The following is a 27,777-nucleotide window of genomic DNA, read 5'->3' as shown; positions in this document are numbered from 1 at the left end:
TATGTTCAATTCTCAGCACTGAAATAACAAAAATTTAAAACAAAAGGAGCAACAACAAAAACAGTCTCTTGGGTGATAAAAGTTATCGGGGAGCAGCTCTCTTCCTGCTATATATCTTTACTAATTAAAACTCTTGTAGATGGAAATTTCTTTTTGCAACTTTTCAGAGCTACTTCTATGTCTGAAGTTTCTCTAATAAGTTTGACATAATTAATATGATAAAGAGATACATTTTAGAGTGTCATATTCTGGTCTCCTGTAGTCATGTTTTGGGATGGTGTGTCCTGAACTCCAAAGCTAGCATTAACAACCAGTTATAATAGTACCTGTTATGCCTTAGGCACACATAAATGTTTGTCAAGCGAACATTGAATAAATAAAATGTCCAATCGAAACTTAAATTCTCCTTTGTCTTCCCTGAACTTCAGCAAGAATGAAACTGCTCATTATTTTTCATAAAGACCTTGACTGGACTCAAAGAGAACATTAAATAAGTCTAAACTCTTTACACAAGGACTTTAAAATTTTTTAATAGGAGCACTTGATTCTTTTTTTTTTTTTTTTAATTTTTTACAGTAATTCTCGTGACCACTCTCTGTATTTTGCCCAAGGAGGAAAACTGAATACAACAAGTAGAAAAGGATTCCAGGAGTATAAAGTGAGGAAGAAAGGACATTCCTGACCTTGAATGTCATAATCTAAGTGGATTAATTTTTAAGCTACCCTCATAAAATAGAACTAATAGCTAGAAGAACAGCATTATCTGTTTCTCATCAAGATTCAATTCTGCAAGCATTTACTGAATATCTTTGCAATGTGTTCTGGGTGTGTTTGAAGACGTATAATGCACACTCCTTCTGAGGAACTGGATATTTAGGAAGTTCTCTATACTCTCCACAGTGTGAATCAAGATCTCTGTTTTGACTTAGCATAATCCAAGAAAACTGTTGCGGGAAGCACTAATTTCTAATGTTTACTTGTCTTAGAGCTTTGAGTTAAGGGCAGAAAAAAAAAAAAACTGCTAGGAAGTGTGAAATTTTTTAACTGACCAAGAATTTCCATTCACTTTTAATTCTCTCTCCATTTTGCTATTTCATGTTTTTTTTTCCTTTTTTTCCCCTAAAAGCTATCAAGGGTTTATACTGGATTCCAAAGTTCATATAAACTTTGCAAATATAAATGGAATTCCCAGCCTAGTGGAGAGGAATGCATGCTATTGTGAGCAAACGCTTTATACTTTTTTCCTTTCACATATTCTCATTGCCCTTTACACTCCATGAATTCTCCCTTTATGTGATTTTTTTTTTCAGAAATGTAAAAATGACAGGCGGCAGTTTTTTAAAAGTTGCAAAAACTATTATTAGATGGCACATTTAGCCAGAAACACTCACAAATTTTTTTGTAGATGGAAATTTCTTTTTGCAACTTTTCAGAGCTACTGAAAATACTCACAAATTTTTTTAAAAAATATATTTTAAAGCATAAATTTGTTCATATTTTAGATGAGGTTTATTTTTAGCTAATATTATTAACTTAGCAGCATTGTTTATTTGAAATAAGGTTGCCTAAATGCCTGAGTCTTCCCCTGAAGATAAGTTTTATGGATTTTCTTAGAATTGACTTGGAAGATAGACAATAAGTTTTAAGGGTAAATTTCAGTAACACTCTTGGTTTAGGATTTCAAGGAATAGTAGTGATGCTTTGTTTACTTTATGCCTTGGTTTATTTAAATTCATGCTAATTAAAACTGAAATAGGGGGCTGGGGATGTATCTTAGTGATTGAGCACTTGCCTTATCATGTGCAAGTCCCTGGCTTTAATCCCCAGCACTACATACACAAACACCTGAAAGAACCTTGGCTTAAACACCACACTTTTCATGGTCATAGATTTTAGTATTAGAAGGGAACAAAAATGGTTATTTTTCTCCAGCACCCAAAAACCTTAGCTCCTGAGAGTCAGGGCTGTTTCAGTCTCTACTGTTTCTGGCATGTATGCTCAGTAAATAGGGAAGGATAGAGGTACAGGGGAAATATTATCCTCCCTCCTTTAACTTGGAGACTATTGAGAACAGGGATGCTTCCTGAGACTTTGTAACCAACAAAGGTTACAATCTCAGATTTTCTGCATCCATGTGTATGTCATGGTAAGAAATATCCATTTGGTCTCTGCCCTTGGTTCCTGACAACAGGTTCTTAAAAACCTTGTAACTGTCTGAGTGATAAGGGTGATAGGAGCATTGTTTTGTTATATTTGGTCTTAGTTCCCAGTTCCTGACACAAGAACTTCTAAGATCCTTGAAATCTCCCAAGTGCTCTGTGTAAGCTAATCAGATGACTAGGAGCTGGGACCCTTAGATAGCTTTAGGATGAGACGGAGAAACTAAAGCATGATCAGAAGGGAGGGAGATGACTAAAGCATGATCAGAAGGCTGGGACTTCCAACCTCCAAAAAGGGAAGAACTGCTGCCAAGTGAATTAATTACCAGTGGCCAAAATAATTTAATCAGTCATGCCCACATAATGTAACTTACTTAAAACTATCAAGTGGGCTGGGGGTGTAGCTCAGTAGTGGAAAACTAGCCTAGTGTGACATCTCTGCATCCTCTTTCCACCACCATTTACCTCCTTTTGCAATCTTGAGATTCTTTTTCCTCAGGGTATTGAGTCTTGCTAAAGTCCTCTCTGACAGCACAGATGCTATTGAAAGAGAGAAAGGATAGTCCAAGAGCCTGCTTTGGGGAATGCAGTTGGCTTACAGCATAAGTTAGTAATTAGGTGACTGTTTTCTAACATCAAGTATTTGCTGAACCTTTTTTTCTCAGATGTGGTTTGTTCATCATTAGCTTTGCACTCAGCAAGTGTTTACTAAATACGTTTCACTGATTGATGGTTTCCTTCTACCCTAGTTTCCATTCACAGGAACAGATGACTCCCTGAACCTTCATAGGATGGTCTTTTCTAAGTTCTACTCAGATTCACACAGAGGTAAGAGTCAGGTCCTAGTAGTAAAGTGAGACTATAATTTAATTCTCCTATGCACTGAGTAGAGAAATTGGCCATTTGGGCCCTGTGTTATCTTGCATCCTGTGACCAAAATATCTGACAAGAACATCTTAGAAGAGGAAAAATTTATTTTGGTTTACGGTCTCAGATGTTTAATCCATGACTAGCTGAGTCCATTGCTCTGGGCCCAAGGTGAGGCAGAATGTCATGTCCAAAGGGCATGGTAGAGGGAATTTTCTCAGGACATGGCAGGTGGGAAGAAGAGAGAAAGGAGAAAAGGGCACAGGGAAGATGAATCCGTCCAGGGAATGCCCCCAGTGACCCACCTCTTCAAACCATGATGCACCGCCTACAGTTTCCACCTAGTTAATCCACTCAAACTAGGATGGACGATTAGATCACAGCTCTCATAATCTAATCATTTCACCTCTGAATATTCTTCCATTGACACAGGAGCTTTTCAGGATACCTCATATTCAAATTACAATGCTCTACATTAACACAAGGAATTTCTGGAATCCAAGCCTACACATTTGAAGGGACTCCTCTCCTTCATTGCCCTAATGCCTCCCCAAGAATAACTGGTTCCTTATTTGCTAGTGGAGAATTTGTCCCTTGGTTCTGCCTGCATATAGTCAGATTGGCTTAAGAGTAATAAAACAACAGAGTTTTCTACCCTATGGGCTTCTGTTCATGGGTGGCATGCTCCATTTACACTTGTGACAGCCAGCAATCTCTCTCTAAAAAACAAAACTGTCTTAATATGGTAGGTATTTGCCTAGCATTAGCATTCAAAGCTTAATAGAGTTTAGCTTAATTTGCTTGGGCTGCCATAACAAAATACTACCTGTTGGGTAGCTTAAACTACAGAATTAATTTTCTCACACTTCTGGAGGCAAGAAGTCCAAGATCAAGGTACCAGAGAATTTAGTTTCTGGTGAGGTTTTCTTCCTGGCTTCTAGACAGCTGCCTTCTAACTGTGCACCCACAGGACCTTTCCTCAATGTGCAGAGAGATGGAGAGAGCTCTGTGTCTCTCTCATTTTCATTCTCTTTCTCTTCCTCTCTCTCCTTAAAAGGACACCCAGTCCTAGTGGATATGGCTCCACCTGTAAGACCACATTTCACCTTAGAGATTTGGGGGTTAGGGCTTTGATGTGTGGATTTTGGAGTAACACCTTCAATCCATAGCAGGGTAATAAACAACCATCCAAACATGGTGAATGTCCTTCATCATGACCCCTTGACATTTACCTTTACTCTTCCTATTTTAAGTCTGTCTGTCTATCTATCTATCCATAATCTATCAATCATCTACCAGCTATCTTAGGAGTATGAGCTTCTTCCAAACTATTTCAAGGAAGATAGCTCTAATAATTGTTTTTGTCAATATATATTTTTCAAAGATGCCTGTGACAACATTCTCACCTCATATGCTCTTTCAGAAACATAACTCCCCACAAAAAGGTGAGGTCTATGTCCCTTCCTTGAGCCTGCATTGGCCTGTATGAGTGCTTTGATCAACAGAGGACAGCTGATGTGACACTGTATATGCCTTACAAAGTTGGGCCATTAAAGAAAATACAACTTCCTCCTGGCTCCCTCCCAGGGCACTGGGCCTTGGGAATCACCCACTGTGCTGTGGGGATCCTGGCTCTGAGCTGTAGTTGAGTTTCCATTCCACTGAGTACCAACTTGCTAACCATATGAGTGTGCCACCCTGGAGGTGGCACTTCTTTCCCTCAGTAGAGACACAGCAGCTGGTACAGTAAGGCAGGGATAAGCTTTATATGCCCAGATTACATGGCTTAATATAAACTATGGACTTTGTGTGATAATGATCTGTCAATGTGAGGGAGATCTAGGAGGAAGTCAGGGCAAGCTAGTGAGTGAGGAGGTTGGGACAGGGCCAGAACAAAGGAGCATGGAGAGGTTCTTCTGATGAGGTCAACTTCAAGCTTGATGAAAGTGCTCATGGACACCAGCAGGGGATCCAATCAGACAGACACTTCCATACTCCTGTCCCTAAGCTAGGGATCCAACAGAAAAATTAAAACAGATGCATGGACAGAGTGGGCACCATGTGAGGAATGTGTGGACAGGGGATGAGCTAGAAGAGGAGGAAATTCCAGAGACCATAAAATGAACAGGCCAAAATTCTTCATCAGATGACCAACTCTGGGGCTTCTTCTCTTTAGAAAAGGCTATCTCTGTATCTCTGTCACCTTTTCAATAAACCTTCTTCTTGTGCTTGCTATCTCTGTGTGTGGTTCTTCAACTTTTGTGAATGGAGACAACAATCCCAGCACTCCTAGACAGTAACAAATGTAGGTTCACTGATTGGAAAAAACGGTGGGGGATGTTGATAATGGGGAGGGCTATGCATGTGTGGGAGCAGAGGGTATGTGGGAACTCTATTTTCTGCTGTTTTACTGTGAATGAAAAACTGATCTAATAAATAAAGCCATATGTATGCACACACACACACACACACACACACACATGCACACACACACACACACACACACACACGACATGAAAGCAAGGTCACCAATGCAGCAGATTCAGAGATGGAGTTTGGGAAATTATTGACTAGTGAGGGCTCTGACCTCATTAGTGGAGGTCGAAGGGGATATGGGTGTAGCTCTGTGGCAGAAGGTGAGCTTACATGCACCAGGCCCTGTGTTTAATACCCAGCACCAAAATAAGTAAATAAATCCATAACAGCACTAGAATGTATTTTGGTAAAACCCAGTGGTACAAAGAAAAAAATCAAGATATAGGAACCAACAGTGTGATATCTTGGTTTCTTTCTTTCTTTCCTTCTTTCTTAGCAATAATCAATAGGAAATATTAAAAAAATAATTTCCCACTTACAATAACAGCACAAATTATAAAACCTTGGCATAAATGTAACAAGAAAAATATAAGAGCTATATGATAAAAACTTTAAAGACCTACATAAATGGGTGGTGTGTTAGTCATCTTCTTGTTGCTGTCACTAAGATATCTGATCAGAACAATTTAGAGGGAAAAAAAAGGTTTATTTTGGCTCATAATTTCAGAGAAGTAAGTCCTTGCTGCTAACTCCATTGTACTGAGCCTGAGGTGAGGCAGAACATGATGGTGGAAGGTGAGGTGGGGGGAAATAGCTGGGAAGCAGAGAAAGAGGATAAGAAGAAGGAGGAAAAGGAGAAGAAGAGAGGAAAGAAGAAGAGAGGACCAAGAGAGGGAGGAACGGGTCTGGGAGAATGTAAACCCTCCCAGGACAAGATCCCAGTGACCTACTTCCTCCAACTAGGCCCTACCTCCTAGAAGGCCATCCAGCTACCAATGGATTAATCCATCAGAGAGATTAATCCACTGATGTCAATAGATTGATCCATCATTAATCCGCTGGTGAGGTCAGAATTCTAATTATTGAATCATTTCCTAAAAGCCCTACTTCTGGATCTTGCTACCCTGAGGATTATGCTTTCAACACATGAGTTTTGGGGGACATTCTGTATCCAAATCACAATAGGTAGGAAACAGTTCTATAAATATTGATTTAAAACATAAATTCTGTAAACTTATTGTTATTCTCCCTTAAAGAAAGAAAGAAAGAAAGAAAGAAAGAAAGAAAGAAAGAAGAAGAATCATCATCATCATCATCATCATCATCATCTGGGGGTCATAGCTCAGTGGTAGAGCACTTCCCTAGTGAGACCCTGGGTTCAATCCTCAGCACCACATAAAAATAAGTAAATAAAATAAAACGTATTGTGTCCATCTACAACCAAATATATATATTTATTTATTAGAAAAAGAACTTGTCCAATTGGAATGAGTTTGACAAGATGCCTCTGATTTGATTTTGTGTTTGTGTGTGTGTGTGTGATCTTGGGGATCAGACCCAAGGCCTCATGCATGCTATGCAAGTGGATTCAATCCCCAGCACTGCAAAACAGAATAATAATAATAATGATAATAATAATAATAATAATAATGAATAGGTAATTAAGTTAATGAAAAAACTGAGGCTCTAGTAAGAGTCATATAGAATTGCAATTCAAGATACAATAAAGTCTCAAATTAGTGTGGAAAGGATGAACTAATGAATAGATGGCTTTGAAATCTGTCCATTTGAGAAATGTTTAAATGATATTTTATATAAAAATACAAATACAGGAAAAAACAGATGGGCAGATGTATAGTCTTGCTATGAGGAAGATCTTTTTAGATAAGTTACTAGAAACAAAGCAAAACTAAAAACAACTTAATGGGAGGAAATATTTATAATGTAGAAATCTCTTACACTGTTAAAACCTATTACACATAAAAAGCTTTAACTAATCTACAAGCAGATAAACCACCCATCAGAAGACTGGACAAAATGGACAAAGCAATTCAGAGAAAAGGAAATAAAGATGAAGGGAGAACCATGTAAAGAGATGCTCAACCTCACCAGTAGTCAAAAACACGCAAATTAAAACAAGATACCATGCTTAACCTTTTGAGTTTGAAGAATTCCAAATTGGATATTCAGCATTGGGAATGTTCTGGGCCATCAGACACATTTACATGCTATGAGTGCAAATGTAAGCCACAATTATCTTGTTGAAAGCAGTCCTCAGCATTTAGCCTGAGTAGATGCCTGGCATATGGTAAGCACACTGTAATTATTTGTTGACTTTATGAAGGGTTACTTTTGCAAATGGAAAGAGCACAGACTTTGTGGTCAGATAGAGATGGGTTTTTTTTTTTTTTTTTCCTGCCTCTGCCCTTTATTTACTAAGTAACCTTTAAACAATTGATTTAACTTCCCTATGTTCCAACTTCCTTATCTAGAAAATGGAGGTATTTCCTACCTTGTGAAACTATGAGAAATACTGAAACAATATATGCAGTGTTTCATCTAATGAGCTGCCAAGTTATAAGTGCTCCACGTAGAAGTCTTCATTCTCTTGCACATGGTTTCCCTGGCAAGGGGAATTCATTTCTTCAGAAAATTTTACCAAGGTTCTTTTTACTTCTCTTTCTTCCTCTTCTGAACACCTCCATATTTAAATTCAGCCTTCTCAGGTATGCTTTTAGGCTGTTTTGCGTTGCCAATATAGTTCATTAGAATCCTCTAGTTGAGCAGGCCTCTAATCCCAGTCATTCAAGAGGCTGGGACTGGAGGATCACAAGTTCAAAACCAGCCTGGGCAACTTAGACCCTATTTCAAAAGAAAATAAAAAGGGCTGGGGGTTTTAGCTCAGTGATAGAACACTTGCTTAGTATGTTCAAGGCCCTGGGTTCAATCCCACCACAACCAACAGCCCCCTACCCCCTCCAAAAATAAGGAAAGAAAGAATCTTCCAATTGAAAGTGACATAACTATTACATCAGTCCTTAAATAGACTTGCTTTTTCTGGGTTGAATTAAGTCTCCCAAAACAAAATGTCTAATCATAATCTCTGGTACCTGTAAATGTGACCTTAGTTTGAAATTTGGTCCTTAGAATTGCAATCAAGACAAGATAAGCTCATACCAGAATAGGGTAAGCCCCACATCCAAGATCACTGATGTTCTTATAAAAAGAGGGAATTTGGACACACACACACACACACACACACACACACAGAACCATGTGAAACAGAGGCAAAGATTGGGGTAATATGTCTGCAAGCCAAGGAATACCAAGAAATGCTGGCAACTACTGGAAAATAGGAAGAAATAAGTGTTATGCCAGATTCGTGGGACCCCAATAGACCTCCAGGAGCCGAATCCGATGCAATCACACAAAAGTCTTTATTGCAAGCTCGAGCCTGGACTCACAACCGTTCCCAACGCAGTGGTCCCACGGAGTGAGTCCTGGTCCTTTGTCCTGTGAGATTTTATAGGTTTGGGGGGGATACTCTGTGCGTCACAACATCACACAGCAAATCATTCTATACCGCGGGAAAGTCAAATAACAACTCTTAACATTGATTAGCACATTCACTGGTGGGAACAAGTTGGGTAGGGGTGATTGGTTAGTACAAGAGGGGGATTCATCAGGAGGTGTATCGATACCAGATTTCAAACTGTACTACAAAGCAATAGTAACAAAAACAGCATGGTACTGGTACCAAAACAGGCGGGTGGACCAATGGTATAGAATAGAGGACACAGAAACCAATCCACAAAATTACAACTATCTTATATTCGATAAAGGGGCTAAAGGCATGCAATGGAGGAAGGATAGCATCTTCAACAAATGGTGCTGGGAAAACTGGAAATCCATATGCAACAAAATGAAACTGAATCCCCTCCTCTCGCCATGCACAAAAGTTAACTCAAAATGGATCAAGGACCTTGATATCAAATCAGAGACTATGCGTCTGATAGATGAAAAGGTTGGCTCCGATCTACATATTGTGGGGTCGGGCTCCAAATTCCTTAATAGGACACCCATAGCACAAGAGTTAATAACAAGAATCAACAAATGGGACTTACTTAAACTAAAAAGTTTTTTCTCAGCAAGAGAAACAATAAGAGAGGTAAATAGGGAGCCTACATCATGGGAACAAATTTTTACTCCTCACACTTCAGATAGAGCCCTAATATCCAGAGTATACAAAGAACTCAAAAAATTAAACAATAAGAAAACAAATAACCCAATCAACAAATGGGCCAAAGACCTGAACAGACACTTCTCAGAGGAGGACATACAATCAATCAACAAGTACATGAAAAAATGCTCACCATCTCTAGCAGTCAGAGAAATGCAAATCAAAACCACCCTAAGATACCATCTCACTCCAGTAAGATTGGCAGCCATTATGAAGTCAAACAATAACAAGTGCTGGCGAGGATGTGGGGAAAAGGGTACTCTTGTACATTGCTGGTGGGACTGCAAAATGGTGAGGCCAATATGGAAAGCAGTATGGAGATTCCTGGGAAAGCTGGGAATGGAACCACCATTTGACCCAGCTATTGCCCTTCTCGGACTATTCCCTGAAGACCTCAAAAGAGCGTACTACAGGGATACTGCCACATCGATGTTCATAGCAGCACAATTCACTATAGCTAGACTGTGGAACCAACCCCGATGCCCCTCAATAGATGAATGGATAAAAAAAATGTGGCATTTATACACAATGGAGTACTATGCAGCACTAAGAAATGACAAAATCATGGAATTTGCAGGGTTATGGATGGCATTAGAGCAGATTATGCTAAGTGAAGCTAGCCAATCCCTAAAAAACAAATGCCAAATGTCTTCTTTGATATAATGAGAGCAACTAAGAACAGAGCAGGGAGGAAGAGCAGGAGGAAAAGATTAACATTAAGTAGAGTTATGAAGTGGGAGGGAAAGGGAGAGAAAAGGGAAATTGCATGGAAATGGAAGGAGACCCTCATTGTTATACAAAATTACATATAAGAGTTTGTGAGGGGAATGGGAAAAAAATAAGGAGAGAAATGAATTACAGTAGATGGGGTAGAGAGAGAAGATGGGAGGGAGGGGAGGGGGGATAGTAGAGGATAGGAAAGGTAGCAGAATACAACAGTTACTATTATGGTATTATGTAAAAATGTGGATGTGTAACCGATGTGATTCTGCAATCTTTGTAATGTTTTGAATAACCAATAAAAAAAGGGGGGGGATTCATTTGAACTGTTTGGTTTAGGCCACGAGGGGTGTACGTGCTAAACTACATGGTTTCCCAACATGTTATCAACCACCATAAACTACTGGGAGGGTCATCTGGCATCCCAGGTATTTCCCTGTCTCATGCTGATTGGTGGCTGCTAGGGGGCTGCTATGGATCCCCACCTAGCCTGACTGAGTCAGGGACACCTGGCAGATCTCTCCTGTTATTTGTAGACAAACAACTCAGCAGGGTGGGTATGTGCCTAGGAGTGCTCTGTGGGTTTTTCCCAGAACAAGGATTACTCCCCCTTCCTTGGACAGGTTTTGCTCTGAGGTAGAGGCTGGTTTCTCAATAAGGAAAGATACTCCCTCAGAAAGTATGTCCCTGTTGACATCCTGATTTCAGATTTCTAGTCTTCAGAACTGTGAGAGAAAAAATTTCTGTTTTAACTCACCATGTTTGGGATAATTTATTATAATTGTGTGAGGAAACAAATGTCCTGCCCTACACAGGGTCATTTGACTCTCATTCTGGATTTGATAATAATTTGTAAAATAAAGATAGCACCATGTTTTTGGATAATTATGAATGAATCACTGAAAACATAAACTTGGTTTTTCTATATGAAATCATGCTCAGAGAAGGGAAGAATGTTTGTCTTAGTTCGCTTTGTGCTGATAAAACAGAATACTATAGACTGGGGAACTTATAAATTATAGAAATTTATTTCTCATACTTGTGGAGGTTAAAATTCCACTGAAGAAGGCACAGATGGATTTGTTCTTTAGCTCTGCCTTAGTCTGTGTTGCTATCACAAAATACCTGAAGCTTAGTACTTTATAAAGAAAAGATTAAAAGTACTTTATACTTTATAAAGAGAATAATTAAATTCAGTTCTGGGGGTACAAGAGCATGATGTTGACATCTGTCCAGCTCTGGTGAGGACTTCCTGGTGGATGACAGCACTTGGTATGTAAGCATGCACAAGAACACTCATGGTGAGACAAGAAGCAAGAGGCCAGGGAGGGGACAAACTGACTTTTGTAAAAACCTGCTCTTTCAGGGGGTGATGAGAACTACATTAATTCATTTCAAGATTGGTGCTCCCATTATATAAATACCTCCCACTAAAAGCCACCTCTTAAAAGTGTTCCCCCTCAATACTGCCATAAGGAAAATGAGTTTCCAAAATATGAGCCTCTGGGGACAAACCACACCCAAACCCTGCAAGTTCTGAGATGGCTTCTAGGTGCTGCTCTCTCCGAAGAGGGCAAACATGTGCCTTCACATGGCAGAAGAGAGGACCGCTCCCATGAGCCCTTTTCAACACTTCTCACTCAGCTTCACCTCCCAATATAGGTGAATTGGAGGTTAAGCTTCCAACACATCAAGTGTGGAAGGAACAAGGTGGAACAATGCTTAAAGATTAAATGGGTTCAAAAAAAGGAAACAAAACCAAAGCTTGTTCTCTCAGGCCATCTGGTCTCAGGGAGGATACTTGAAGGGGTGAAGTAAGCTCCAGAGGCCCCTAATTTCCCTGGCTGATACCAGACGGTTATGTTATCTGTGGCCATTAAAGTTCTTTTACTACCCACTTCCAGGATTCTTTCTTCTCTGCCAGTTGGTGGCCTGGAGAGATGTCTCAATAAGACTGCATTGAATTGCTAGGAACAGAATAACTAGTTAAAGTGGTTTAAAAAACAAACAAGGGGTTGGGATGTAGTTCAGTGGTAGAGTGTTTCCCCAGCATACAAAAGACCTGGGTTTAATCCCAAGTACATAGAAGTCAGGAAGTAAGGAGCTTCAGAGGTGTTTACTTTAGCAGTTCAATTATGTAAGGGCTGTTCTGTTGTGGTGGTGGTGGTGCTGGGGATATAGAACCCAGAGTCTCACAGATGCTGGGTAAGTGCTCTACCACTGAGCTACATCTGTAGTTCTATATCAGGGTTCTGAATTGCTTCTTTACAATTTTTTGCTTTTCTTTCATGGTCATAGGATGTCTACTGCAATTCCAGAGATCTTATCCTCATAAAACTACACTAATAACCAGGAAGATAAGTTTGTCCTTATCTATCTCTTCGGAAGAGGGAAGCCCTTTCCAGAAGCATCCAGAAGATGCTCTTTTGTGATTGGCCCTGATTTCTTAGGTCTTGAGCTATTAGAGATAATGAATGATGCATGCCCATGGCTTGTCATGGTTACATGGTTTCAATGTGATTATGTATGTTTGATATCTGGCTTTACTAAATAGCCAGTGGCTAATACACCAATATGGCATTGGTTGCTGAGTCAAAAAATCACATGTGGAATCTGGATATTGATCCAGGTGATAAATATGTGGCAACTAGTTTTTTAAACTGTATATAGTAATTATACTGCTTTTGTAAGTTGATATATTCTGCTTTTACAATTAGTCCTCAAAAATGGTTCTTCCAGTAAGCAGTATTTCTTAGAATTATTTTTTTCAAAGAGAGAGAGAGAGAATTTTTTAATATTTATTTTTTAGTTTTTGGTGGACACAACATCTTTATTTGTATGTGGTGCTGAGGATCGAACCCAGTGCCATGCGCATGCCAGGCGAGCGTGCTACCGCTTGAGCCACATCCCCAGCCCTTCCTAGAATTTATTGTTCCAGAATAGTCCCCATCTCTTGAATATGACCTTGTGACTTGCTCTTGACCAACAAAATATGAGTTTTCCATTACTATAACAAAATACCTGAGTCAGGCTAATCTATAAAGAAAAGAAGTTTATTTCTGTTCATGGTTCTGGTCTAAGCTCAAGGAGTCACATGTGGTGATGGCTTTCTTGCTGGCAGAGTTCCTAGATGATATGGGGTGTCACATGATGAAAGAGAAAGAGCACATATGTATATCAGGTTTCTCCCCTTCGTTTTGAAAAAAAATGGTTTTGGTACTGAGAATTAAACCCAGGGCCTTGCACATGCTAGGTAAGCACTGTACCACTGAGCTACACATCCCCAGCCCTCTCTCCCTCCTCTTATAAAGCCAGCATCATTCAGTATTGGAGGCTCTACTTGATGACCTTTTTTGACCCTAATCACTTGGTTAAGGCCCCACCTCTAAACACTATTGTTGGATTAATTTTCCACCCTCTTAATACTTCCCAGGGAGAGTAAGGTCAACACACAAACCTTGGAGACACACTCAAACCTTGTCCAACCCAAAGCAGTGACTGAGATCACACTGTGTGACTGCTGAGCCTAGATCATAAAAATCCTTGCAGCCTCCAACTGGGACTACCGGAACATTTACTCTTTGGAAGCCAGCTAAGCTGGCTACTCTGAGTCTCCCACACTGTGGGAAAGCCCAGGCTAGCCACATAGAGAGGCTTCACACAGAGAAAAGGATGCCTACACAGGCCCCAGTACCTAGTCATCCCAACTCAGGTGTGAAGAAGCCATCTTGGATTTCCAGTCCCAGGTGCCATCTGTCTGCAACCAGAAGTATAATCCAAGTAGCAGCTTCCCACCTGAGGTCAGTCAACACACAGAACGATGAGTGATAAAAGTTTTAGCTTATTCCACCAAAGTTGGGCGCTTCCGAGGGTTGAGTGTAATGGGCTAACCCTAGGATCAATAATTCTCACATCCAAGTGTTTATGGCTCTTAAGATCCTGTCCCCTTGAGTAAGGGTGGGATCTGTGATTTTTGCTTCTAATTAACAGACTATGGCAAAGGCGATGAGATTTCACTCCATTTTCTTGATTAGGTTATGTCATATAAGTCTCCATCTTAGCAAACTGGATTGGGAGAGTGCCCTCCCTGACTCAATGAAGTGAGTAGCCATGTTGAGGAAACCCTCAGAGTACAGAACTGCAAGTGGACTCTGGGACTCAAAGCTGGCTTCTTCTGACAGCTTCCAAAAGACAAGGGCCCTCAGTCTTACGTCCACGATGTAATGAAATCTGTAACCAACCCAATGACCAGGAAGCAGGTTCTTCCCTGGTAAGTCTCCAAATGAAAACACAGCCCAGCTGACACCTCTATCACAGATATGTGAGACCCTGAGTGGAGGGGCCAGCGAAGCCATGCTCAGACTCCTGACCTATAGAAATTGTGAGACAATAAATGTGTACTGTTAAAAACTGCTACCTTTGTGCTGATTTTTGTATGCAGCATATAAAAGAACACAAGCTGTGAGTATGTTTTGCGTGTGGATTGAAGTGGTCCAGAGAGGGTCTGAGAGAGTTTCCAGAGAGGGGTGCTATCAACTCCTTCCTTCTCTATTTATGCTGTTCCTCATATCAAGAGATAGGATCTAATTCCTTCCCTTTGACTTTGGACTAGTCTTACTATCTCGCTTTGAACAATAGAATGTGATGGAAATGTTTTCCTGAGTCATCAAGATTAAGTCATAAGGAGTGATGCTGTTTCTTCCTAGGTTTTATAGAATCCTTATTCTTGATAGTCCTGACTCCCTGTGTAAGTTTCTAGCATGTCAAAGGGACCAGGCAGGCCATCTCTGATGGAGAGAGGCCTGGCCATCTTAGATCCCAGATGAACCAGCCTTCCGTATCAAGACTAGACGTGAAGGAACACGTTATGCATGCTTAGACTATACTAGCCATCTTCTGAATACTGTTCTGTGGCCCCAGCTGATATCACAGGAGCAGAAGAACTGTCCAGAGGAGCCCTGCCTGGATTAGTGACTCACAGACTTGTGAGTAGTTTGTTCCACAGCAATCAGGAAGGATCTGGTTGGATCTCACCCAGAAAAAGCAGAGTGACATCACACTGAGCTTAGGATATCCCCCCTTTGCAGTTGGGTGGGAAGGACTCATGAGCAGAATTATCTCACCCATCACGTCTTAGTGGCTAGGGCTGCCTATCACGTTTACATGTTCACATGTTTATGCCCAAAACCTTCACTGATGAGGGGAACGGAATTATCCTGATGGCTTTAGACTAACCTTCAATTACCCACTTGTGCTCCTTTCCTTAAATACTTGCCAAATACTCCTTGTCTTGGGAGTTAATTCAAAGCTTCTTTTTATTGCCATGGTCATTGTGAGACATACAAAGTCCAGTGGTTTGTTTTCAGAATACAGTATTTAGCCTTAATTATAAAATTACTGAGGATGTGATGGTTACTACAAGTTAACACCTCAGTGAGAGATTCACAGCCCCTTGACAAACAGGAGGTGATGGGGAAGGGGCCCAGTCAGATCAACAAAGACAAACCTCATATGTGCCAAAGTGTAGTTAATCTCAGAAAAGCTTTCCCACCACAAGAGACCAGAGGAAAATGGGAACAGTTAAAAGTATATTTCTTTAATTTACCTAAGAGGAGGCAGTAAAACCTAGGTGACATTTGGAAGATTTGTACACCCCATGGTACTCAGCCAATGAGGAACCAGGAGAGGGACCTTGCACTCTAGGAGATAAAATGTGGATTATGCAGGCACCCCTGACACCCAATCTTGCAAGACCGTTATTTGAAAGTCTCAATTTCTTTGTACCTCTCAGCCCATTCATGTTTGGACAGGTGAGCCTGTTTCTCACAATCACCTTGCCAGGACCACAACTGATATTAATTTGGCTATGATTATTTCCACTGCTTGCAGGTTGCTGAAGATTCTATCCCCACCCATGTTTATTGCTCTTTGGTAAGGTTCCCCAGAGGATCCCCTTGCTTTTTTAGTTTTGACTTATAGTTTGATTTGAGAATTTGGGACAAGTTTCCCCAGAGCTGCATTTGAGGATTATCTAGAGGTTCCTTGCATCATTATGTCACACTTGCATCTACTCACTAAGGATTAGGGTACAGTCCAGGACAGAGCCCAGACACTCTTTAGCACTCTTGTGTTCTCAGGTGAATTCCCTAAGAACTGTCTTCCAGAGGGTGATGGAAGCTCTCTAGATGGGAAGGAGGGGAGCACTTAAAAATTTCATTAGGATTTGGGGTTGTAGCTCAATGGTACAGTGCATGCAGGTCCTGGGTTCCATCCCCAGCACCACAAAAATGAAACAAAATGAGAAAAAAATGCTAGAAAAATTCACTAGGATAAAAGCTCTCTTTCTTTACTTTTTCTTTCAGGAGGTCTAGCAAATCTGTGATGCATGGGATTCAAGGTGCTTACTTTTATAATCCTAGCTACAGAATAGTTCCCTAGTCAAGACCTTTCCTGAGCATCAAAATACTAGAAGGAAGTTTAGAAGTCATTACTAGCTGTAGTGGACTCAGCCTGGAGCATTTGAGGTTTATGACAGCATCTTGAACATGTTAGTACAAAATGGTAAGAGTTTGCTGGCAGTAAAGTACTTAAAGTTAAAAATGAGACCAATATCTTAACCTTGAGGCAATTTTGACATATTAGAAGGATCAGACTAGTAGCCAGGTACTGGAAAGTTTCCACATGCAGGCAAGAGTATTTTATTACCTCATCTAATTTAAAAAACAATGTATTACTTCATCTCTAGTGTTTTATGTTATTGGAGATCCACTTTTATTGAGCATGGCTTTAAGAAATGTCACAAAGGGAGGAGTGGGCACATATATGTTCTTAAATCCTGAGAGGAGAATGCTGAAAATTGAGACCAGAAAAGACTTAAAAGCTTCATATGTTTTTCCCTTCTGGGTTTGATGCCACTAATGGAAAAACAATGCTGTGCTTCCTGAGAGGAGATTTGCATTAGACAGTGGCAGCAATGATTCCAAGGCTGCTCCCAGGGAATTTGTGCATTGAGAAGTTAAGATGATAAGAATGAAAAAGTTTTCCAATGAAACTTGCCCAGTGAATAGTTTTGCTACCTTGAAAACCATTGGTTCAACTTTTGAAAACTTTTAAAAAAATGAAGAAAGATAGAGACAAAGTGACTTTAGGTACACATATATGCCCTGCTGTGCATAGACACCCATATATATATATATATATATATACATATATATATATATACACACACACACACACACACACACACACACACAGTCTAGAACTTGAAACTTGTAATGTTCATTTACCTGAAGACAGAGATCTATCTTATGAAAAATTAAATGAATGAGGACATAAGAGAAATAAGTGTCTCCAATAATTTTAAATACTTTTATTTTCCTTTTCTAAATACACTGTGGTAAGAGCACTGTGGTGAGTGCCTTAAGTTCCTGCTACTCAGGAAGCTGAGGCAAAAGGATCACTTTAGCCTAGGGGTTTGAGACCAACCCTCATTTCCCAAATAAAAAGTAAAATTAATAAAAAAAAGAACACATCATCCAAAAAATGTGTTGTAATGGTGTGATTGCAGTAGTAGAATGGTATGTTCCAAAGCTGTGTTGACAGATTTCAGAAGACCCTAGGAATTTTAGACCCTAGGAATATCTTGTTGCCTTCCAATTCTGTGTGTAAAACCCTGTTGCTTCTGCTATGTATTCTTAGAAAGAAGATCCATGCAAAGTAATTTTTTTTTCCAGTGAAAAACCAGTTTTCCACACTGTTTCATGTCCAACAAAATTAGATTTTGTAAGAGTTCATTTAAAAATCCAGTGCTTCAATCCCACTTATTTCCTAAACTGGAAAACTGGTGTAAATCCTGAAGTGGAAGGAAAGTAAAAAGGAAATGGTCTATACTTTCCCCCTGTATAATTTCTCTTGCTCCAACCCTTCTTTCTCAATCACACTCACATGCTTTGACCATTTCATTAATCTTTCAGCCTTAATTATGGGCACTGAATCTGTAGTCCAGTCTTACCTATATCACCATGTCAGTCAGGATTTAGTGCTGGACACAGAGACTGCTATAGGTATTTCAAGCAGAATGGAATTTAATTCAGGGAATTTTATATTTATAAAATCCTTGCAAAGGAACGCTTTATCAGTTTTTAAAAAATTACTATGTGATTCTACTCTGGGGCAAAATGAATCTTTTTTCCCCCCAGGCTTTTAAAATAGGGTTTATTTTTTTAAACATTAATATGTACATTACAGGAAACAAATAAACAAACAAACACAAGCAAAGAACAAAGTCATCCAATCCCAAGCAGGATGTGTCACCTCCAGATTGAGTGTGTACATATACAACATCCCATTTTGTGTGATTAAAGTCATAGTGGGTATCATGCTTCAAAATGAAACTTTCATTCATACAAAAATCTGTACATGAATGTTTATGGCAGCTTTATTTATGGCAGTTCCAAACTGGAAACAGCCCAGAAATTCTTCAACGTGTGAGTGGTTAAAAAAAAAATTTGATATCCATACCATGGAATATACTCAAAAGTAAAATTGAACCAAATGTCAATACATAGAAGTTGGGTGAATCTCCAGGGAGCTTGAATGGAAAAATCTTAGAAATAGAGAGCAGATTGGTAGTTTCAGAGACTAGAGATGGGCAAGAGGGAGTGGAGTGGTTATAAAAGAGAAACATGAGGCATCCTTGTGGTATTGGAACTGTTCAGTATCTTGATGGTGGTGTGGATGCATGACTGTACACAAGGATTTCAAGGTTGCTTTTGCTGAAAATACTCTTTACTTGGACCTGCACATATAAAAGAAAATGGCATCTCTGCCTCCATTTTACATCTGTCTCTTTTGCTACGAGTCAGTCATCTTGGATTCCAGGAACACTATTATCTGATGGATAAAGTCTTGTGGTGTGCCCAAATTACCCACCATGTAATAGGAACAAGTCTCCCTATGACCAATCATAAGAAAATGATCAACTAGGCTTGATATGTGCATGACTGTGCATGCTTTTCCTGCCCCTTTTCTGGATAACCTAGGAGATCATGCCAGTACCACTGAAGACAGCACTGGAAATGTTGGTCTCGTTCAACTTCCTTGTTAGCTCTACTGATTAATATTCCTTTCCTGCCCTTTACCATTTGGTTTCACCATTTGGTTTTTGGGTTGAATGACTAGACCCAACTTGCTTGGACCCCTGAGAGTTGGGCCTCTGTTCTAGGACTCCTATAGAGTTGAAATCCAAGTTCGAAATACAAAGGAGACTGATTCCAGGATAGGCCTTCCACCGCTCCATAGGTATCAATATCTGCAGATTCTTAAGTCTTTTGTACAACATGGGGAAGCATTTGCATATACCTATATAATTCTCCTATAGACTTTAAGTTTTCTTTCTTTTTTTTTTTTTTTTTTTTTTTGTAGTGCTGGGGAGCAAACTTGGGCCTCAAGCATACTAGGCAAGTACTCTGCCACTGAGATAAAACCCCACCCCTAAATCATCTTTAGATGACTTATAATACCTAATATAATAAAAATGCTATGTTATGCTGTTGTTATGGTATATCTTTTAGGGAATGATGAGAAGAAAAAAATGACTATAGATGTTCAGTATAGACACAAACACTGTAGAACTAACTACATAGTATATAATAGAGGGTGGTTGAATCTATAGGTGCAGAACACATGGATACAGGAGACCAAATATATTGAAATTTTCAGCCAGATTATTCTTTGTTGAGAAAGGCTATTCTGTTCATTGTTAGATGTTGAGAAACATACCTGGCCTCTACTTAATAAATACCAACAGCACAAGTTCAGTTAGGACAACCAAACTATGTCTCCAGACATTGTCCAATGTCCCCTGGGGGGCAAAATCACTTATGGTTGAGAATTAATGTTAGAGTAAAACACAATTAGGACCATTGCCCCTAGAGCTTTTCACTATTCTATATCCTGTAACTGTCCTTTTAGCTAATGTCATCAACCTTCTCATGCTACCTAACCCCTGTGCTGACTGTTGTGTTCCCCTAATGCCACAGGGAAAATTACAACATCCACTCCCATCACACATTTCCTTTCCTACCTCTAAACCAAAGGAACCAGAAAAACCTCTTTTCCTGTCTCTCTCTGTTATGGACTGAATTTTGTTCCTCCCTCAATTCATATGTTAAAGTCTTAAACCTCAGTAGCTCAAAATGTGGATGTATTTGTAAATAGGGTCTTAAAAGAAGTAATTAAGTTAAAAAGAGGTTGTTAGGGTCCTAATCAGACATAACTGGTGTCCTCATAAGAATAGCAAGTTTGGACACAAACACATATGTGGGAAGAACATCACCTGGACATGAAGACAGACTCCACAAGCAAAGGAGAGAGGCCTCAGAAGAAATCAACCCTTGATCTTGTACTTCCAACCGCCAGAACTGTGAGGAAATAAATTTCTGTTGTTTAAGTCACCTACTCTGTGGTTCTGTGTTTTGAAAGCCCTGGCAGGTTAATAAACTGCCTTACCACCTGTCTTAGAAATTTTCGAGAAAAATATACTTCAGTTTTCATCTCTGATCCTCAATATTTTTTAACTATGTTCTCTTAATATCTTATAAATATTTTATTTTCAGGCCTTAACAATATTGGTTTTATTTTGGTGACTTCTGTTAGGAGTTCAGGGATGCCAAGATGGCTGAGGCAGGGTACAAGAAAAATGCCACTGGAGGACAAGACAGGAGATGAGTCATCATATCCATGTTTATGATATCCCATTACCATGACAACTCCTACCACTGAAGACTAATTGCCCATGATAACTCCTGCCCCAAGTACGGTGTTCTAAAATAACCAGTGGGAGCAAATGGGGTAAGGTCTTCCATCAGGTTCCTATAGGGAAGAGAACACCTCACACCTCAGCATATAAGTCACTAATTTCCAGATATCAGGGCTGTAAGTTTCTCTTTCTTGCTCACCTACTTTGCTCTACCTTATTGAGTGCTACTCTCACCTTCACCTTCAATGAATCTGTACTTTTTCTGGTACTTCTGTGTGTCTTACTCAACTCTTTGTGTTGGACCTAAACCCCAAGTGGACATCCCAAAGATAACATCTCTACTGTCACATTTTTTACTAGGATAGGTGATTTTTTGGTGTTTGCTGGTGTGATAGTTTGCAAAGCTATGGGAGAAATGGGAATATCTCCTTTGAGTATAGATTTTGCTCAGCAATTTTTTGGAAAGGGTCAATTCACATGAAAACAAATATAAGTTTTTAAGATAATCTAGTATATTTCAAAGACATATACTAAATTCCTCTAAATGAATGTGTTTTCTCTACTTAAGGGTCTCATTCTTGCTACAGAATACCCAAAGCAGAATCAAGGTATGAAACCAGACAATTCTGTCTATAAAACTAAGGAATGTTCCTGAGGGGTTGGGGGAGGGGTTAATTTAATTTTGAGTTTTCCTGATTTGGGGAATCCAGTTCGGCACCACATCCTGCATGTTATGTTAGGCACTGTCTCAGGAAATCAGTTTTTGATATAAAGCAATTATCTGAGGTTATTTGGGGGAGAGAAGTATGTACAGATAAAAAGCAAAGTGGGGGAGGGAAGTTTGTCTCTTCCCTTCACACTTGCTATCCTCCCTTTGAGTCACACACACTCCTTGTCTTGCCCAATGTGTATCTGCCAAATGCAAGCTAAATCCCACAGACGCCAAGCTGGGACTCTGCCTTATGTCTGAATTACTCTTCGACATTTACCACTTGCAGGTTTATTGACCCATGCAGTCTTTTTGTCATTTGTCTTTATGCTGCACGTGGGTGGGGCCAGAGACTTTCTGGTCTTGTACAGCAAGTCCTGCAAACTTGAATACTATACTTATTTTTAAATCCTTTTATTTTTTTGTTTCATTTTTTGTTGTACATGGACACAATATACTTATTTATTTAATTTATGTGGTGTTGAGATCAAACCCAGTGCCTCACATGTACAAGAAAGCGCTCTACCACTGAGTTATAGCCCCAGCCCTGAATACTGTACTTTTAATCGAGCTACTTGGAACCTTGTACACACTTCCAAGCCTCATAAAAGCTCAAAGTCAGAAAGCCAGGCTAGGGGTGAGGTTAGTCTTTCCCTATATCTGTGACCCCATTTAGGGCCCTCTAACGCTAGTGTCCTTCAAGTAACATAAAACCAGACTAAACAGGCCAATGCAACAGTTTTCCAGGAATAATTTACCAAAGTCTACAACCCCGAACCTGGGACGCCTGGATGTGAAATTGAGGGCTTTTTTCCTAACGGAAAGGTCGCTTGTAGTTCCTCCCAGCATCCTCGGGTGACAACAGGATTCCTGGGAGAGTCGGGAGGGGAAGAGAGCACGCAAGGACAGAGCCCAGGCCGCCGGTGGCCAGCCCCTCCTCCCGCTGCCTTGCTCTTACCCGCGGAGGCGGCGACAAGCCCCGCCCCTCCCGCGCGGCCGCCGGCGAGAGGCGTGGCTTGCCGCGGGCGCCGCGGCAGCGTAGCGGGCTGACGCGGATGACGCGGCGCCCGCCAGGCCGCAGCCCCGCCGCCCAGCAGCGGGGCCCGCCTCGGCCCGCCCCTGTCCCTCCCCGCCCAGCCTCCCGCGCGCCCCTGTCAGACTGTGGCGGCCGGCAGCGCGGTGCGTCTCCCTCTGCCTGCAGCCCGACGAGGCAGCTTGCGCACGGCACACCCCCAACATCCTACCGGCGCTGCCGCCCGAGCTCCGCTCTGCTCCGCCCTGCCCAGCCCTGGGCCGCACGCCCGCCTGTCCGCGGCGACATGGCACACGCGCCGGCACGCTGCCCTAGCCCCCGGGGTTCCGGGGACGGCGAGATGGGCAAGTTCAGGAAGGTGGCGCTCATCACTGGCATCACCGGCCAGGTGAGTGCGGAGGCGGGGGCGAGCGGGCCTGCGGCTGCCAGGCACGTGTGCGTGCGCTCCCTCTGCTCGGGGCTGCCTGCGTCTCCAGGAACAGCCCTCTGGGCGTCCCGGAAGGTGTCTGCTGCCGGGAGGTGGGACAGCAATGCGCCGCGGGGAGTGTGTTGCATGTGGAGCGTACGAAATGTCTCCTAGACTTCTGGTCTTCCTCTGGGGGTTATGAGCTTGTGTTCCGCACGGCGTGTGATCTTCATACCTGGGCAGGATTACCTTCGCCCACCTGGTGACCGCAGCGCTTGTATCTCCAAGCCTGAGGGTGCAGTTGGGATTTCGTTCTTGGCAGATGTTAGTGCCCAAGGAGGGGAAAGAACCTATCCTACTTAACTCTAATGCCTGGGAAGCAGAGAAGGGGGTGCCTTGCTCTCTTGGTACCCCCTGACCAGATTTCCAGATAGAAAAGAAAGTAGTGCTGTAGAGTCACATACTAGGAAATATCTGGGTAAGGGTAGAACTCACAAAAACTTTTAAAATCACACGAACTTCTGAGATTCATGATCACATTTTGCAGGTTTCTCATGGACAAGTCCCAAACTAATGCTAGCGTTTATTTCCAAAGAAATGAATTCCTTCAGTGGGGTAATCAGGTGGAGCTGTCCTGAATGTTGGGACCTTATGTTGCAGGCTGAGAGTACCTAGTTTGTGACAGTCATTTCCTAGGGGTATTACAACAGGTGGGGCAGACCACTGTGTCTTATCAAGCTTCATGGGTGATGAAATAGTCATATTCATAAATGGGATATTGTGTGTCCCTGGATAGCTTCTGGTAGGGGGGTGACTAATGTAATGCTTAAATAAGGAAGATGTAAAAGATGATAATAATAGCTTATACATATTGTGCTCTTTATATTCCAGTTACATGACTAATAATAACTCACTGGTTCTCACAATGAACTCCCTATTATTCCCACCTTGTAGATGTGGAAATTGAGGTTTAGGAGTTTGATTTGCCTGAGGTCAGCCAGTTGGAAAGTGTCTATTTGGAGTGAAGCTACTTTCAAAGCTCCCTAACATTAGGGAAGGAGAAATTGAAACTGGTCAGATACACAGCCTCAGAATATTGGACAATTTCAACTTCTGTATCCTGGTTAATTTCTAGTTATTTGTGCATCTTGTTTTGTGTAAAGTAATTAAAACAGGTGCTTCAAAACTGGTAAAAGAGGTGCTTAGGAGAAGGATCTAAAGTTGAGGAAGAAATCCCATAAAATCAGGCAGTAAGACAGATCAGGGCCTACTTACTGTCTCATTCTCTATATTTTGGTTATGAAACCAAGGACTTTGTATGCACGTTCTAACCCCTGATCTATCCCTGCAGCCCTGTCCTCTCTCTTGTAATACTGGAGACCTTTCTACAGATGATTCCATTTTTCCAAAAACTCAGACTAGCTCCAAAGCTCAACTGTTAGCTAAATTTACACGATCTCTTGAAAGTATCAATCTTTTTAGAATTGTTGAGAAATTGGTAAAGATATTAATATGCTATTTGTATTGCTTATACCAATTTAAGTGACTAGTAGTCAATCAGTGCAGGTTAGAAATGGAACCTTATTTAAACATTTGAGAGTGGTCACTTGACTGGTACTGAGTCGCTAGGAAGACTTGAAAGTGGCCCGTCACTCTACTTTGTCCTGCAGGCTGCCACCAGAGGTATGTGTGTGTGGAGGAGTGTCTCCTGAAGCACCATGCTCAACATACCCTAACTAGAATTTTTTGACTCATTTCCAGCTTTAGACACTTGCCAGGCTCTTTGGCTCATACCTGTAATCCCAGCCACTCAGGTGGTTGAGGCAGGAGGATAAGTTTGAGGATAGCCTCAATAAAAGACTTTAAGCAACTTACTGATACACTGTCTGAAAATAAAAAAATAAGAAGCTGGGGATGTGACTTAGTGGTAAAGCTCTCCTGAGTTCAATCCCCAGTAATAAACAAAACAAAACAAGAAAAAACCCTGCTTCTCTGTCAGTCTCCTGTTCTCTGCCCCGGTGTCCTTTCCTCAGTTCCCTCCAGTGTCTGCCCTCAGCATTGTCTTCTTGCTTGCTTAGTGTTGCATTGACTTCCTGTTGTTGCACTTAGCGCAGTGCTGAGTCCTGGAGCTGCCACATAAATACTTGCTGATGGAATTTACTATTCTTCTATGCTTTTTACTTATTTTCTAGGAAAATGACTCCCAACCTGAGCATCAAGCATCCCTGGAGGACTGTGATATGAATGCAAGGGGTTCATACCTTATTGAACATTTTCTTAATAGTATTGGCTGAGAACTTCTTGTGCTACTCACTCTGTTAGACATTTTATATATCTCTAAGAGACAGGTATAATTTGTCTCCCTGTTTTACACCTGGCTAAGTAAGATTGCTCGAGGTCACACACCTAATGAGTGTCAGAGCTGAGGTCTAAACTTAAGAGTCAGACTCCAGGGCAGTTTCTCTGAATCATTTTGTTATACTTTCTCAGACACATTAATTGAGAGAGAGAGAGAGGAAGAGAGAGAGAGAGAGAGAGAGAGAGAGAGAGAGAGAGAGAGAGAGAGAGAGAGAGAGAAGGTGTTGATTGATTGATTGAAAGATTTTCTGAAAAGGCTCAGATTTAAGTGCTTGTATTCTGACACTCGGTCACTGAAATGTACCACTGAGCTTAAATGGGTTGTCCCAGGGTATTTGTCTTATCTGCTATATACCTCTAGCATGTATGCTCAGGTTTTTTATTCTGGTTTTCCACTCTGATCTATTCTTGTCACAGTAGTGGATCCTTTTCCAAAAAGTGTACCTTATTAAATCATCTTTAAATAAGCCCAGGCTCTTGTTTTCCATTGCTGCCTCCAGGCTCTCTGCCAGCCATCCCCAAAGCTCACCTTCATTGTCTAATGATGTTTGCTGTTCTTACTGTGCATAGAAATGTTCTTGCTGTTCTTTGAGTACTATTGCCTTGTACCTCTTTGGAGTCATTATTTGTGGCTGAATGGACAGATCTTATTCCTTTTAGCTTGACTAAAAGCCTCAGTGTTCTCAGATTAATCCTGCCAAATGCAGCCACTCCAGGAACTTTCTTTGTATTTACATATATGCAATCCCTATTGATTGTATAATTTACATATCTTCATTCTTTGAGTTTGTAAACTGTGTTAAGATAGAAATTTCACTTTTAGCTTGTTGCCTCCCACATGGCTTTACCTAGTGGATTTTTAAGAAAATTGACTTTTTCCATAGATAGGATATATCTTTAATGTGCATCTGCAGTGTGAAAGGCTTGTTTTGATGCTGCTTAGAATAAAAAGATGTGTAAGATAAATTCTCTTCCCACCAGCATCTCATAGTCTTTGAAGAGCTTAAGACAATGTACACAAAAACAGTGAACACAAAGAAATTAATATTGCACAAAAATGTTAGGACCCAGATGAGTATTTCATCCAACTTTAGGAGTTTTTGAATACTAGAAACTAAAGAGACTGTTCTGGGTAAATTGCACATGCAATGTATAGAGAAGGGAGTTTTGGAGACAGTTTTCCATTGCTGCTTCCATCCTTGTTAGTAATAACAAGAGGAACAGTAATATAGAAGAATTGTTTATATCACTTTCTGAAATATTTTTTCTTCTTTTTGGTGCTGGGTATCAAACCCATGACCTTGTGCATAAGCACATGCTATACCACTAAGCTATACCCGCAGCCTCCGCTTCCACAAAAGATTTTGAGGTGGTTTCAATAAAACACATATCATGGGACTCATCCTTAAAAATGAATTGAGGGGCTGAGGTTGAAGCTCAGTTGTAGAGCACACACCTAGTGTGCATGAGATTCTAGGTTCAATCTCAGCACCTCAAAGACAAAACCTTCCAAAATGAGAACTAGGAGCCTGTGATAAAGAAAATAGAAAGATGGAAGAAGTATTATATCAAAATCGAGGGCCAAGGATAGCTGTAGAAAGTTGAACATAAAATTCAGCTTTGAGCTTTCTGGTCATCCAGTCAAAGTGGATAGGTAGCCTATTAGTACTATTAGTACATATCTCACAGGGATTTAACTTTTACTCAGAAGGCTCAGAACAACATGCCACATAAATTGGAATGAAAGACTGGATGCATTAGTAAAATAGATATTACAGTGTTCTGTCAAGTTTAATAACAAATGAACATCTGAATAAATATTTTAGAATCTATTTCAATATTCAAGGGAAAACTAACTTTATGTTAATTTTAACATTTAACACTTTATATTAACAAAATATAGTTTGAAAGGATTGAGGTACTTAACATTATTTAATTAGAAATCTTTAGTATTTAATCTACATAGGAAGATTAATAAAACTATTGGGACTAAAGAAAGAGGTTAACTATAGACAACCTTCTTTAGAACACTTAAGATTTACTATTCACCACAGGGTTGGGCCCCAGATCCTGGGGAGATTGAGGGAGGATTGCCAAGTTCAAGGCCAGCTTCAGCAACTTAGTGAGACTGTGTCTCAAAATAATAATATGGGCTGGGGATAGAGCTCAGTGGTGTAGTGTCTTTGGACTCAGTCCTAGTATTTAGCCCC

General features: G+C 40.6%; 1 protein-coding gene across 1 annotated transcript in view; it reads left to right on the top strand.

Annotated features, from left to right (window-relative positions):
* Positions 1 to 22,847: 22,847 nt before the first annotated feature.
* The window catches only part of Gmds (GDP-mannose 4,6-dehydratase), a 642,352-nt gene continuing 637,422 nt past the window's right edge, over positions 22,848 to 27,777 (top strand). The window contains exon 1 of the mRNA XM_076857845.1: positions 22,848 to 23,191. Within this exon, the coding sequence (XP_076713960.1) occupies positions 23,090 to 23,191 (102 nt within the window). The 5' untranslated portion in view covers positions 22,848 to 23,089. The remainder of the gene's footprint in view (positions 23,192 to 27,777) is intronic.

Source organism: Callospermophilus lateralis, chromosome 6, assembly GCF_048772815.1.
Source record: "Callospermophilus lateralis isolate mCalLat2 chromosome 6, mCalLat2.hap1, whole genome shotgun sequence".
NCBI classification, from domain to species: Eukaryota; Metazoa; Chordata; class Mammalia; order Rodentia; family Sciuridae; genus Callospermophilus; species Callospermophilus lateralis.
This window is presented reverse-complemented; position numbering and strand designations above follow the sequence as displayed.